Here is a 15204-nt window from a genome sequence, read left to right on the forward strand (position 1 = left end):
GCAACTCCAGGAGCACATCCACAAGCAGGACTATCCAAAGGAGGCCGTGACCTGCCTGAGAGCCACAAACTCACAGTACAAATCAATGCATTTTCTCTAAGGATACAAGGGAGCTCTGCTCCTTCCTTCCCGCATTACTCAGAACACCTGGCCTTCCATTTCAGTTTATGAAACCTGCCTGCAACACTGACTATTCCCACTTTCCAGCAATCTTGTGAGAGACATTTTCAGCAGCACAGTTACATTAACACCCAGCCTAGGAACAGGGCAGCACCTCAGCAGCCACAACTACCACGCAGTCACTTCAGATGAGAAGTACCTCCCCTACCTGCTTGGTTAGCTTCAGCGGGAGTTTCTTCTTCACGCGTTCTTTGCCTCTTTCTGCCTCTCTCTCTGAGCTCCCCGCATCGTTATTGTGGCCATTTTCACTCGGCTCAGCAGACACGCAGTTTTCAGATTCTCTAGGTTTCTTGCCTGGATGCCTCTCCCATTTTTCTTTCCGCTCCTGAGGCTTTAGCGACATGTCCTTCTGTAAAGGAAAAAGAATACAGTAAGCCCTTAATTCTTTAAGACTACTTTTAAGCATTCAGCAATATAAATATTAAATAAAAACACAGACAAGACACCACATTCTTTCCAGAGATGACTTAAGATGAATAATTAGGCATGCACAATGCAAACAGTAATTTTAGATTAGATTAAGATGAACACTCTCGAGGCTATGTGTTTGATTAATTTCAGAGATGCTGGAACTGGTTATGAAAATGAGTTTGCGTCAGATTAATTCAGGAACCATATGTCAACGGCACCTAAACAAACCAGCATCCCGAAGAAAAGCATTTAACTCCATTCATCTGAGCAGAGTTCTGAGTTCTACTGTTTTGTCTGATCTCAGAAAGGAACGTATCAGACCCCCCTTGGGCCTGATGGTCTCTGGTTCACAGCAGCACTCACATGGGGAAACGCACTTTGAAAGCCAACGCGCGTTCAATCAGAGAGCCGAGATCAATGAAATCTGCACAAATCACAGTAGCCAAATACCTCCAAGCGTTCCGTGCCTGCCATGAATCAGAACCGCAGCGTACGGCTAGGCACAAGCTGAGAGCTGCTCTGCCACGTCACATTGACTAATGCTGGGAGGCGAGGTCAGACCAGGGTATTCCTGCTGCTGTCCCTGCCATCCTAGAGAACTGAAAGCACAACCCTGGCCACGACGGCCCGTCCTCCCTCCAAACACACAGTACGGAAACAGCATAAGAAACAAGAAGCCAATGGCTGAGGCAGTAGTTCATTACAGCCACTTACGTTTTTCCCTACGCCTTGACTGCTGCATCAAATTAAGCTTTCTGGGAGACTTTGATGACTCTCTAGCCCAATTAATGTTTTTATGCAACCTAACTGTATCAGATTAGGGAACACCTCAAAAGCCACTGCTAACCACTCTAAAACATGCCAACCTCAGCCACAGAAATACTTCTAAATGCCTCGTCCCTCACTTCTGCCTCAGTCACATCAGCAGCATTTGTACCCCTTATGAATGGAGCGCACAGCACAACTCACACACCTGCTGTGAAAGAGCAATATGGAATCCCCACAGACCCCGCACAGAGATGCACTGTGGGGCTGCCAAGCTCCTCTTACATACTGCAAAAAAACAAAGACATCACCTCCCACCTCCACCCCCAAATTAAAATAAGTAGCACTGCCTCAGAACAACAATACAGCTCAGCTTGCCAAATCCATAACTAGTGAAAGAGCAAAGAAAAGGATTATCTGGCATTATTCGCTGCGAACGATGAAATGAAGAATACAAATTAATGTTTAGTTGCTCACTTTGGTTTCTAGCTCAGAGATAACATTCTGCAGCAGCAGTTTGATGCTACTTAAAGAAGGTCACGTCATCCTATTTGCTGGGAAGCAGCAGAGATAGAAATCAAAATGCTAAGCTTTAGTAACTAATCAGAAACTGGTGCAATGGAAATGACATCTGCTAACTGATACTCAGCAAAACATTAGAAACAGAAGTCACCAAAAGCACGCGTTTCTTGACAAAGCCAGCTGCAGCTGCAGTGTGACAGTGAGCACAGAGATGCTGCATGGGAGGACATGTGCACCAGTGTGGGGGAAAGGAGGGGCTCTAAGGGAATGCCACCACCTGAAGGCACCAGGAATTATGGCATTGAGGCTCTGCCTGGCTTCACGTGGGGACCCGAGCCCTGGGAATGCCTTACTGAGGACCTTCCCTCTGTGCTACCCACAGCACGTTCACTGCAGGTTTCAGGACGTTCACTTTCCCACACAGCTAGTCAAGAAAGCTGCATTTTCCCCTTTCCTGACACATACAACATTGCTACTGAAACACTTGGCTTTTTATCCCCATTTTTCTTTGAGCTGCAGCATTGCCTCACCACTGAGCTACCAGTGGAATTAATCCTGTGAGCACACTCAGGGCCTTCCCTTACAGCAGCACTTGTATCCTCAAACCTCCAAAACTTTCTAAGCAGACCTGAAGGAAGAGCCAGGCCCTGGCGACCAGGAAGCTCAGGAAGCTCCCCAGGCTCTACTGCACGTACAGGCAGTAGGCAAAGTTCTCTGCCCTGTGACAAGCTTACCCCATGGCTCTATTCCTCCCCACTCCAGCAGAGGATGCGGCTCTTAGGACTTCACTTCTGCTGGGGATGCAGAACACAGAGCCGGCAGCTGCTGGAGGTGGGGAGGGTGTCAGCAGGGCTGTTTTCTGTGCTACCCAGAACACTCTCACAGCAGCGGCTGTGGAGATGCACTGGCGTGCCTTGGGGCAGGCTGGCAGCCCCACTCTGCTAAACAGACCTTGCAACAGAATTTTACTACCATCAAATATTAGTAAATACTTCTTTACCACTATTTTGGCCCAAGCTAAAATCACACCTCTGCAGTGAATCGGGTGGCATCCTCCATCACAAGGACCGCTCCTTCCCAAAAGGCCCATTCCTGCTGCCTGCACGGCTGCGCTCTCCAAAGACGCTCAGTGCACAGGCCTCAAATGATAAATAAAGCTATGAATAATGCAGGTGCACGGCCATGGGTTTGGAATGAGGTTATCCTTACCCCTGAAATGCCACGACAAGCAATTTCTGCACAGTGGTGTCCATGTCATCCGTTTGATCAGTAAACAGAGGCGGCAGCCCTGGGGGAGCCCTCTGGCTGCAGGCACCCTGCATGCCCACTCTGTGCCCTAATCCTCCCAGCCCGCACAGCTCACGGAGAGCAAGGAGAGCACAGGGGGAGGCCTGGCTCCTAAGTGCCTTTCACAGAGAAGGAGCACTTCAAGGACCCCAAAAAAACGCAAAACCACACAGCTAGAAGAAAAACCTCAAGTGTGCTGCTCTGGGGTGCAGAGGTCAAGAATAACTCCTAGCACTGCTAAAACAGCTTGCTTCAGCCCTCCAGCACCAGGCAGACTGCAGCCCTAGTGCAAAACCAAGCCTGTCGGACACTGCACGGCTCAGAGCAGCAGCCAAGGGCTGGTGGTGACACTGCACTGCTGCCAAACCGTCTCTGCTGATTTCAAAAGATTATACGGGCTGATTTCCCAGCAGGGGAACAGCCTAGAGCTCCTCTCTCACAGGCTGCTCATTCCAGCACTTACTCCTTAAGCTGGAGAACATAAAACATCCCACTTCCATGCAATGGAAATAGAAGGGAAGTACCATCCCTAAAACTGACCCTCTTGTTCCGCTTCTGCCTCCCCCTGCTCTCAGCAGAAGCGCAGCAGGAAGGCCCCTGAGGACCTGAGCACCACCTACCCTTACATTACCTTCATCCTGCAATTAGCAGGAGGTTTTGTCAAATACCCCAGGGAGCGATCCTGGCTCAGAGACAAGCTGAAACAGATTTTCTTTTAATTAGGTTAATTTTTAAATATTCCTATTGACCTTATATCCAGTTTATAGAACAGCAATACAGAAGCCAGTGCCGACTTGATTCTCTTGTGTCTTCTGAGCAGAAAAAGCACTGTGCAGATGCAGCCAGGACCTCTGCCATGAAATGCCTGCTGTCCGTTTCATTACACAGAGGTGACACAAGAGACAGTAATTCAGAAGGAAAGATAATGTTGGAGATGTATGTCAGAGAGTAAGGAAAGAAATGAACTTTAGAGAGAAATTACTCTGGGACCAGCACAGAAGAGGAGCAGCCAACAGGCAAATGCAGTGCAGTGAGCAAGGAGAAAACAGAGATGTAGGATGGGAAGAAGTGATCACTGCCACAGAGGAACACTAAGCTGATGGAAATGGCACTGATTGCAGGGATAAGGCAGAAGTCACAAGTGGTGCTTTCGCAGAGGGGAAGCTTGCACTGTTCCTGTAATTCAGCACACACTCATGTGTTTTACTTTCCTGCCTCTTGGCCCCCCGCAAGCTTCACTAAGGCACAACCCAAACCCCAGGCCTTTCTGCCTGTGCCACTGAAACTTTTTTTTTTTTTTTAAAGGCAAAAAAAGTCTTGGCTGGAAGTAACTCTCTTCCTTTGACCCCGCATTCAAGCAATACAATCAATATCAATTAAAATGATTGCAAATGAAATCCTTGCTTGTTTAACCTTAGACTGCAATTCTCCTTTCCTAGCTGACATATTGCAGATGAGTTTGGGGCATGCTTTTTAAAATGCATCACACTTGCTCTGACCCTGTCAAGCACTGAGCTCTGGAGTAAGATGGCTTTTTGACAATGCAGCTTTGGAAATGTTAAGACATTCAAAGCTGCCACCAGTTTGCAGGTTTATGATACACAATTTAACTTTAAAATAAAAGCGCGTGAACCAATAAACTCAGTGTAATCGAAACAGCCAAATTTATTAGCAGAGGCTGCACTCCTGTCACCTGCAAAGAGCCGAAGAGCGAGCTGCAGGCACTGCCCAGTGACTGACTGCTCCCTGCTGCCCTGTGGGAACAGAGAGCCCTTTGCTGCGAGGCTGGGCAGGCTCCAAGCAGTGCTGCCTCGGGCAGACATTACCCTGAGGCAGTGCCACCAAAAAGTGCAACAGGGAATGTCAGTGCCACTCTACTTCGAAAAGCATTTCAACCCACAGTCCTTTTGCAGAGCTCTGGCCTCTCTTTTTCTTGCAGAACAGTGTTTAGCAGTAATGTAGGGGACAGTAAAAGAAAAGAAAGCATACAGCAAATGCCTTATGTAAACAGTCAAGGAAACTTGCCTCAGTGTGAGCACATGGCTGACCGCATTTTTGGTAAAAACCTTCCTCCAGCATCTCCCCCAGGGAACAGATAAAGCACTGGCACCGTTCTGCCACTCGGCAGCTCCCCGGGAAGCAAGCTGCTGCTTTGCTCCTTCCTCCAATCCCCTCTCTGGAGCCTGCAGGTGCTTCCCTGCAGAGAATTGCACACATCTTCCTCACTACCTGCTAACAGACAGCTATTAAAACTCCCACAGGTGCTTGCTGTCCATCAGAGAGGAAATGATCCCATTTTAAGCCATCAGTATTTCCTCCGGTGATGGCAGTAAATGCCCGCCAAGCTCTCGCAGAATTACCGTCAGTAGAAAGTGTGTCAGAGAGCAAGGGAGCTTAAATGATGGAGGGGGAGCTGGGGCACCATTTGCAGGTAGATGAAATGAGGCTTTCTGTGGGCCCAGCCTGCAGGAGCACTGCAAGCACCGCAAGGCCAGCCTGCCCGGTGCACACAGCATGACGTGTTTGGGCTGAAGCTGCTTTCAGCCAGGGCTGCCCGCTCGGTCAGCCTGGTTTGTGCAGCACGTGAAAGATCTGGAAAACAGCTCATGCTTATCTGGCAGCACCCAGGTTCAGCTGATAGCAGCTGCACTGCAAGTGGGAACAGTGCAGAGCAATGGCAGGGGGAAGTGCTGCTCCTCCAGACTGCAGCCACCTGGGTGAGCATTCTCCAGGCAGGGCAGCATTAGGATGGCAGCACCTCTGCAGTTTTAAAGAAAGGCAATTGGAGGACATCGCTCCCAACTTCCCAGAGCTACCCAGCAAGCAGCAAGGTCAGACGTGCGATGCAGGTGCAGTGTTTTGGGGAACACTCAGTGGCACTGCTGGGGCCACACTGCTGCCAGGCAGTAATCAGAAGCTTGTTTAAAGAGCACCACATAAACACTTAATCTGAATTAATTCCCCCTTTCCCTGGATTACTGAAACAGGCACCGTATCAAATTCCAGCCGCTCCCACCGAGTGACAGAATCAGGACTCGAGGCAGCCGCTCCTTGCTGACACCAGATGTGGCTTTTCATCACTCATTTCCAGCCCTTCAGAAAGGCAGCGCTACCCCAACTGCAGCAGCCATCACTGAGCTGCCATGGGAAAAGGCATTAGGGGTCTATCAGCACAGACTAGTATAGAAGCTGGATGCATTGCCAGTACCAATTTTCAGCTAAACTCGTCAGAAAAAAAACAAGAAGTCTCCACTGAGTAAAAGGTACCTCCAACCTATCTGTCACTGACGGACATGAAACTCTGGCTCTCTAAAATTAAACTAAAATAACAACTATTTTGGTATTTCACCTTCTGCAAATCAGAAAGCCGGGCAGCAGGACTTGCTAAGCACTCATCAGCAGTGCCAGCACTGCTCCCCTCCAGCTGCACCCAGGTACCATCCCTCTGTGCCCAGCAGAGCAGAGCAATGAGCACCTCTGGCTGCAGCTCAGCCTGAACTGCTGCTGGACACTGCTTGCACAAAGCCAACACGCTGCACTGAGGGAGATGAATGCTCACAACGGCACATTAGCCAGCTCCTCTGTACGGGTGAGTCTGCAAAAGAAAATGCAGCCACATCAGGAATCCCCTGTGCCACACGAGAAATTAATTCATCTTCAAACACTATGACACCAGAGGCATTTTTACCAATGCTGCAGTTGCCCTCAGTGGTAGGCAACAATTTGCAGTTCAGCTGCCATGAGGTCTAGAGTGCATATTAAGTAATTAGTCCTCTGGTAGTTTCTTTTGGCTGGGAAACAAATGAGAGGAAATATAAATGATCCAACAATAAGAACTACACAGAAGCCAGCCATCTCAAGAAACAGCTGCCCGTGGTACATCACTTCAACCTAATGGGAAATCTCTGAGTGAGGCGACTTCTAGCATGAGAGAAATGCCTTGCTGAAATGTCACATACACTAATGGGAAGTCCAGCACCGTGCATCTGTGCTGCTCTCACCATCCTCGCTCTTCCCCAAACACATCTCTGCAGAAGTGCATTCTGCAGCAGGGCTCTGCAGCTGTCAGTCTGGCCAGCAGCGACGTTCTCCTGCGCCGAGCGGCTGAGCACCACGTGCCCGTGGGCAGCTAATCTATAACTGGTTCGCTAGAACAAACAATCAGCAACCAAATGTTTCCATGTATCCTCAGGGCTCCAGAGAACAGTTCAAATATTCCGATATCTGTGTCAGGAGCAGGGCGCTCATTTATATCCCAAGCAATCGCTGAGAAAAGGGAAACGCGCAGTACAGTAACGGGCAATTCTGATGTATTCTATCTTACAAAACATTTTTCAGTCGCAGAGCTCAAAGGTCATTAATAGATTTTCATATGTTTACAGACAGCAGCAATTTCAAGCTCTGTAATTTTAAAACTGCATGTCAGTCTCTCAACTTCCAGCTGTTATTTCAACATTAGATAATGAACACAATGCAAAGGTTACACAACCACTTGAACCAGCTTACGCGGGAGAACCAGTCAGACAAATCATTATTAAATTCTAATTACACATATATTATTTTACAACTCTTATTAGAACAGCAAGACAAATCCTCCTTTCATAAAGAGATCAACAGTTTAGAAAGAGAGGCCAGAAAGGTTATTCTATTAACATGGCCGAGCTGCTCCTCTCTCTTGTGCCATCGCCACTGACTTGTGAGTCACGCAAACAAAGCAGCACCTGGCCACCACCGCACCACTGGGTGCCCAGCACACGTGCTGCTGCTCCAGCTAAGCCAGCTCTGCTCTTGCTCAGAGCCAGAAACCTCTGCCTGCACTTCTGCTTTCTCAGAGCAGAACCCAGGGCCGGTTTGCAGGTCCCTGAACAACGCCCTGCCAGTCAGAAGCTGCAGAGAGGGCCAGCCCTGCAATGCTTCTAATTGATGCTAGTTCATCACTTTGAAGTGCAACAGGGAATTTGAATGTGACACGAAGCAGCAACTTCTATCACTGCCAACCCATTCCAATTAGATGAGAGCCACTGTGCATCTCACAACTCACGGTTCTGAGGGCGGCACTCGGCCTCTCGTGAGCTGCCCAGCCTTTGCCATGGCAGCACCATGGAGCCAGGAGCATAGATGTGGCACACAGCATCTCCTCATCCAGGTGGGCCCTGCCCTCTGGCAGGAACTAAAAACCTGCCCACGTGAGAAGAACAGATGAACAGATGAAACCAGACACATTCCAGCACAGCAGCAGGGCTTCTCACCATTACTCTGTCCCACAGCTCTTAGTAAGTCACATCCCAGCAGACACTTCCACCAGAACCTCCTCCTTCTGTAGATAAACAGGAAAGCTGACACAGCTGGAGTTACACACACTGCCCGACAACTCTGGCTGGCATGGCAGCATGAACATCTCCTGAACTCTCTTCTGGGCTCTGACACCAATTCTCAGTGTGACCATATCTCAGATACCTGGTTAAAAAAGTTGTTTTACAGTGCTCACAAGATCAGCTAACACTAACAGCTGCAGCGCATCTCTCTCAGTGTTAGGATACAAAGAACTTTCCAGACAAAAGAGCCACAGAAGCACGTCACAAGCACTGCTGATTAGCAAAGCCCAATTCCCGTTGCAATTGCTAACCCCAGTGCCCCCATTTTACAGGATGAGGAATGAACAAATGCAAAGCAACTTGCCCCAAACTAACCGTAAGTCCTCTGGTAAATTCTGGGGGAGAACGTACTTGTCCTAGGTCTTGACCACACCGTGGTCCAAGAGGACCAACAGCCAAAGGACAGAACCCTCCTTCTGACACCACGAAGGGCTTAATAATGCTGGAGGAGCTATCAGACGTTTTCTTGGACAGAAAAGAGTGGAACTGGCAGCTCTTCTTGGCTTCTGAAAGCTGACACACAGCCTGGCCTTGCTAAGGCGCTGCTCTGGATGGCACCCAAAGCCAGTGCCATCTGGCCAGCATGCCTGGACACACAGGGGCAGGAGAGGCTCCTGGCTGCCAGATGTGATGACATCAGTACAGCAGTTCAGGCGTTCCAGCTCTGCGTCCTGCGAGTGACACCAGGTTAAGTGACTGCAGGGCACCACGGGCTGAGAGCTGCTTGTACACGAGAGCCAGGTAAAAACTTATTTTGTTTGTAGAAACCATCACCAATGCCACAAAAATAAACAAAATGGTTTTCCTGGTGTAGAGTCGAAGCAGAGCATATCACATTTCCTTTCCTGCTCAAAAGCCAATCCCTACATTCAGAACTCTGATTTTTCCACCTCTGTTTTTACATTCAGTCTTGCATGACGCTCTCCCAGCGGTCAAAACCAACATGTTATTCCATGGCTTACAGCTTCTTAAAGCTTGGCCTCTCAGCTACGGCACAGGCCACTCCTTCCTCCTCTCCTGCTACCAGGATGCAGGACACAGACTCTTCAAATTCAGTTTCTAGCACCTGGAGAGTGTTTGATGATTTGGCATTAAGAAAATGTGAACAGCTCAGTAACACCATGGCTAGCCAGCTGTCAGGGACAGCAAGTGGGATGTCTCATTGGGCAGCTAACATCCCATTCTGCATTCACCTATCTGCTTCTGTTCAGATGTTAACTCCACTGAGATATGGAGAGTCACGGGGTGGAAAAGAGAGAACAAGCATTAACTCAATTTATGTCAACTCAAAAAAAAAACAGGGATCACTGAAGAACCTGACAAAACAGTTATTGCATTTTAAAACATACCCACCTATCCACTTTGTCTTCTCACTAAAGGTCAGCACACCAAAGCCAGAAGACAAAGGAAGGCATGTTTAGCTTGGTACGACCACAATACAGAGCCAATGGGAAGGCCCATTCAACACCAAAAGCCCAGCTGTGTCAAGGTGGGGGGATTAAGACTTAAGATTTGTAGCTGTCATTTGGGAGGAAAGCATCCCCAGGAATCTGATCGAAGGCTTCCCAAATCATCCTGCTTCAGATTTAAAGACACTGAGGTTGAAATCTAAAGTTCCCTAATTAAACGAGTTCAGAGGGATCTCTCAGCTCTCCGTCCCCCCAGGTCCTCTCATTGATTTGGGTCCCACAGCTCTACATCTCCCACACCGTTAATGCTTTACGCCTCATGGCATACTGAAGAGCTGCATCAGAAATCTAAGGGAAACACAAGGAACTTTCAATACACGAACAGAGGGAATCTCTCCTCCCTGACCTGTCAAAATTTCAGAGCCATGGAGGCTGGAACACATCTTTGAAGACACCAAGCAGAGCTACAGGCTGCACAGTTATTACATCTCCTCAAAGACACCAGCAGGAAAACCTGTTATCCTTGTCTTCAGTTCCCTTACAAGCTCATCATGAAAACCGTGTGCGTGTTAAAATTCTGGACATTCATTATGTACTAATCCCAATTATTTCTATTACAAACCACGAAGAAATGACAATTTTCTTTTTGATGAATTACAACAGTTTAGGTGTACAAATAAATAAGTGACTACAGACAGCAAAGAGGAACAAGCTCTTATAAAAATGGCCTTACGCTTCATAGGTCAAACTTCAAGGAGTCAGGAGCTTTGGAATCTTACACCAAGGCCAGAACAAAGGGTTACATGGATTCTGATGAGAATTAAGGCACTAATTGCCCCATCCTGCTTCAGGCCACAGAGTGCCTTCAGCATGGCTGGGACTTTCCTGGGAGAAGGGGAACTGTAAAATACAGACAAAGCCTCTTCGCCCCACAGCACACCAAAACAAAAATAATTAAGAAATCAAGTAGCATTTTAAGAGATGTGGGGCATATACGGGGGACAAACAACACTAAGTTCTATTCCAGTCCTGCACGTCCACAAGTTGGTAGATAGCAGATTTGCCGCACATTGCTCAGGCTCAGCTGCATGTGTGATCTCCTGATAAATTCAGCTCACACGACGACAAGCACAAGGCCCAACCTGCTGTAAAGCAGCCCCTCCTGCCTATTTTAATTCTGTCCAGCAACAGCAGTGCACCTCAGTAAGAACAGCATTTTACAATGGTGTTATCAATGAGACAGCAGTTCCCAGGACCCAGTTTGATGTGGAGTTTCCTAAGAACCACCAGCCCTTCTGGGCACTCCTGTTCTCTCATACCTTCCCCTCAGCTGTCCTTCCCAACCAACAGGGTTACAGACGTTTTGGAGGTTTGGGAAGCACAGTGTTTAACATTTTATAGAAACATCTGCCAGCAGAGCTGCTAAATGCTCTGGTAAGAGAGACAGAGATGTTTATTTAGACATGCTGCTGACGTTTCCTGCTGCATTTTGTTCCTCAGGCATATGTAGTCTTTCCAAACGATTTAGCGAGTGCTGTGGAAGCACAGCTCCCAGAAAAAGTGCATCTAGAAGTACACGAGATTGAAATTACAGGACTGTCAAGGAGCTATCTCACCAAAGCTCCTGCCAAGCTCCGGGCAGAACAAGCATCTGCAGAATGGCAGGACGTACAACGTCTGAGGAGCAGCAGCACTGGAGAGGCACAAAGCGGCAGTGCAGGACTCTCGGGGGGCAGTATCAGCAGTGGCTGCAGCGGTGCAGGTGATGCTGGCAGCCCCGTAGGGAGGGGTTGGGGACCTCAGTTTGAGCTGGCTGCTGCAGAGGCTTTCCTGAGAGATGAGGCAAAACTGGCAGGAAAACGGGTGCATGCTTCTGGGGCACTGCAGCAGCCACACACACAGATGCTCTGGGTGCTGCGGTACCGGCTGTGTTCCCCATGGAGCTCTGTGAGCCTCAGCACTGCATGATGCAGAGGTGTGTCCTTACCACTCTGCATCTGTGATCTGTCAGTTTACAGCAGCCAACTGAGCTACCAGCCGCTCCTCCCGCCCTTCTGCTGCAATTTACTGCTCCAAGTACAGCTTATCCAGCCCGCAGCCCCTGCGGTTCATAACCTGATGGATTACTGTAAACTATAAATTGATCGCAGTTAAATCACATTCAGCTGCTGCAAAATCCCATCAATCTGCATCCCTAAGCCTCTCTGCCTTTGTTTCTTCACTGTTAAAAAAGGGTAACCCTTCATTACAAAGTTAAAAGCGTTACACTGAGCTGCAGAGTTTTCAGACACAGCACGAAAGTAAAGAGTGGGATTTATCCCACACCCAAAGGAGAACGGCCCTGCATCAACCAGCGCTGAACAACCCAGTGCAGTCTGAAGAGAAAGGGGGTCCCGAGCTCCACTGCGTGCTTCTGCCATTTGATCCCTAGAAGCAAAGGACAGCGCTTCAGCAACAGACTATAAATCTGTGTACACAGAAAGGACTAATGCAGCTTGTTGGTTACTGAGATGAAGGAAATACATACAAATAAAAAAGGAGAACTGTGAATTAAAGCTAACCACACAAAAACTCAAGGGTTTATTAAGGGCTACAGACTTGAACCAAGCAAGCAAAGTGCCTGTGTGCAGCAGAGGAAGAGGAAATCATCTGCTTTGGTTGAATGTACCCAGTGTGGATTTCACTTTCCTCCCCCAAGAATGCCTTCGCAGAAGCAGCTGCTTTACCTCATATCTGGGTCTAGAAAACTGAGAGGAAACAGGATTTCACTGCTCTAGGAGTCTTGTAACCTTGTCATAGGGGAACTAATGGATCTTTGGCTGCAAAGCATGGTCCTGCACAGCAGTGGATGTGCCACAGACTGCTTTTTCCTTTACATGCATGCTTTAAGTTATTTGTGTAAATAAGCATGCTGGTTACCCCCATCTGGTTTCCACTGGGAAGCACTTTAACTGTAAAGACAATAGAAGACAAAAACTGGTTTATGGTGAAAAATGTGTTTTTGCAACTACTTGAATCTTCTTTCACTTCAGCCTGTTTTAATAATGGTGAGAATCCACAGATATTTGGGTAAAGTACATTATTCCAATTAAAAAAAGAAAGGGCGCTGCTATCACTTTCTGCATGCTCATAATTACTCTGAAAGAAGTAGGTTCTCAGGACTCTTCTTCAGGGTCAATTAGGTTTAATTCCTGATAAAGGTCAAATCATCTCTTTCAGAAGCGATGATGAAGCTCCATCAGAGTCTGACTGAAAAAGGTCACCAAATCCAAATTCTCTCATATTCCTTAAATAAACTCATACGCCTTTGCTCAAGCACTGAGGATATTTAAGGACACTGCAGTAGAATGTATATGCTTGTTTCCAGTTGCTCTTACCAGGGATAGCTTGCATGAAGTGGCTTTATATTTGAATAAGAAACTTGCACCAATGCAACTTCTTCCAAGCGCCTCTTATGCAGGGAAAGGGGGTGTACTGATGAAAGGAGCAGACCCCAAGGCTCACCCCAACATCACCTCTGCAACGTGAGGCAGCAACGCCCCACAGCTTTGGATGTGAACGTTGCTGGTCCTAAAAGCTCTCTGGTACGAATTATTTCAGCCACAACCCAAACACTCTCCTTGGAAATGCCTTCCAAGAGCTCAGGACAAAAATCCCCAAGCAGCACCAGACAGCAGACACGTTTTGTGGAGCAGGAGAAGCACCAGCTACCTGCCAGCATCTGCGCTGCTGCTGGTACAGCCCCGGCACCCCTGGGACAGCCAGCTCAGTGTCTGGCTCGGACTGATATGGAAACAAAAAGATCCCTTTGTGGCCGAACAGAGGCTCTCTCATGTGGCAAAACTCACGAGCTAAAGAGCAGAAATACAATACTACATACAAAAGGCAAGGTTGCACCAAGAACCGTTACAGATCCATGATGAGAGACTGACTCCTTCCACAGCAAATTATAACTACAGCCCCTAACAACAGTTCAATTTCTCTCCCACTCCCTCTTTTTATTTTTATTTAATTTCTGGCAAACTTACTGCTTATATAGACAAGTGATCCAGAATTGGTCAGAGCTTCATCCAGACAGACAGATTTCCCTGTAAACCTTATTAAAACACAAACTCTAATTCAGCCTTCACTTGAGGAAGGTCCCTGACTGCCAGATGAGCCACACACCATCTCTGTAACCTGGACAAAAATCCCCTAGGAATTACTATAAAACCAAACTCATTTCCTCTTCAGTTTTAGGCTAAGATTTGAATTGAGGTCACGGGAGGCAAAAAGACTGCAGCATTGTAAGTCACTACCAGCTCCCTGTTTGCCTTACTTGCATATTTTTACACTTAATTTGAAACCCAAGTATGAAAAACATTACAAAACTTTGGTGGAATACTTCAGATTATAACTCAAGAGACAATAGCAACTGGTCACTCTGAAGGTCAGCGAACGGAATCATTTGCAGCACTTCTTTTCATGGGTGGATTTGTTACAAAAAAACAAAATTAATTCAAGTCGCTGAATCACAGCAACCCTGATTCTCCTCACGGCTGTGTAACACAAAGGTTCTGCACTCCCAGGACTTGAACACCTTGAAATCCTTGGGTAAGAGTTAACAGCCTTTGATTTCACTAACCAAACTAGTAATGCCACTTGGAAAATAGTTACGGGTGCATTTTGACATTTACAGATGCGATGTTAATGGCGGTGAGGGCACAGCAACCATCAGCTCTCTGTGCTCAGCAGCGCTTCGAACAGTTCTATCGCCTTGCACACAAAGCTCACACTTTTCATTTAGCAGTTCTCATGGAAAACTGCATCAAACACGGTTGGATTTCTAAGTTAGTAGCAAAGTCAAAAGCGGAGTCACAGTTCCCAGCGATCCCAGCATTAGGCTTTGTTTCATGGTGCGGCATCTTTTAAAAGTGTGACTCGTTCAATAGCCAGGGCCTCAGGACAGGGGAGTGCTGCCTGCAAGGAAATACACCTCTGCCTGGAGGGAGCCACCAAGGCCAATGAAATGCGTAACTACCGCTTTGAGTACCCAAGAAATGGCCCCAGCCCTGGAACAGACACTTCCCATGGAAGATGGCAGCAGCGACGCGCTCCACGCGACAGGGTAGCAAAGGAAAAATCAAATATCGGCCCAGGCCAGAGCTCTCCCTGCGATCTCAGTGATTCCCAAGCTGTCAGCAGCGAGGCTGCTGCTGTCACTTCCCTGCTCGCTCACTCTCCCATCAGACACTGATAGCACGCCTGTCACAGCC

The 15204-nt window shown here is 47.8% G+C and overlaps 1 protein-coding gene across 1 annotated transcript in view; it reads right to left on the reverse strand.

Annotated features, from left to right (window-relative positions):
* FBRSL1 (fibrosin like 1) overlaps positions 1-15204 on the reverse strand; it is a gene marked incomplete at both ends in the record, with an annotated part of 418053 nt that overhangs the window by 310329 nt on the left and 92520 nt on the right. Inside the window, one exon of the mRNA XM_079544068.1 lies at positions 329-529. Within this exon, the coding sequence (XP_079400194.1) occupies positions 329-529 (201 nt within the window). The remainder of the gene's footprint in view (positions 1-328; positions 530-15204) is intronic.

The sequence above is a fragment of the Tetrao urogallus genome, assembly GCF_951394365.1.
Source record: "Tetrao urogallus genome assembly, chromosome: 17".
NCBI classification, from domain to species: Eukaryota; Metazoa; Chordata; class Aves; order Galliformes; family Phasianidae; genus Tetrao; species Tetrao urogallus.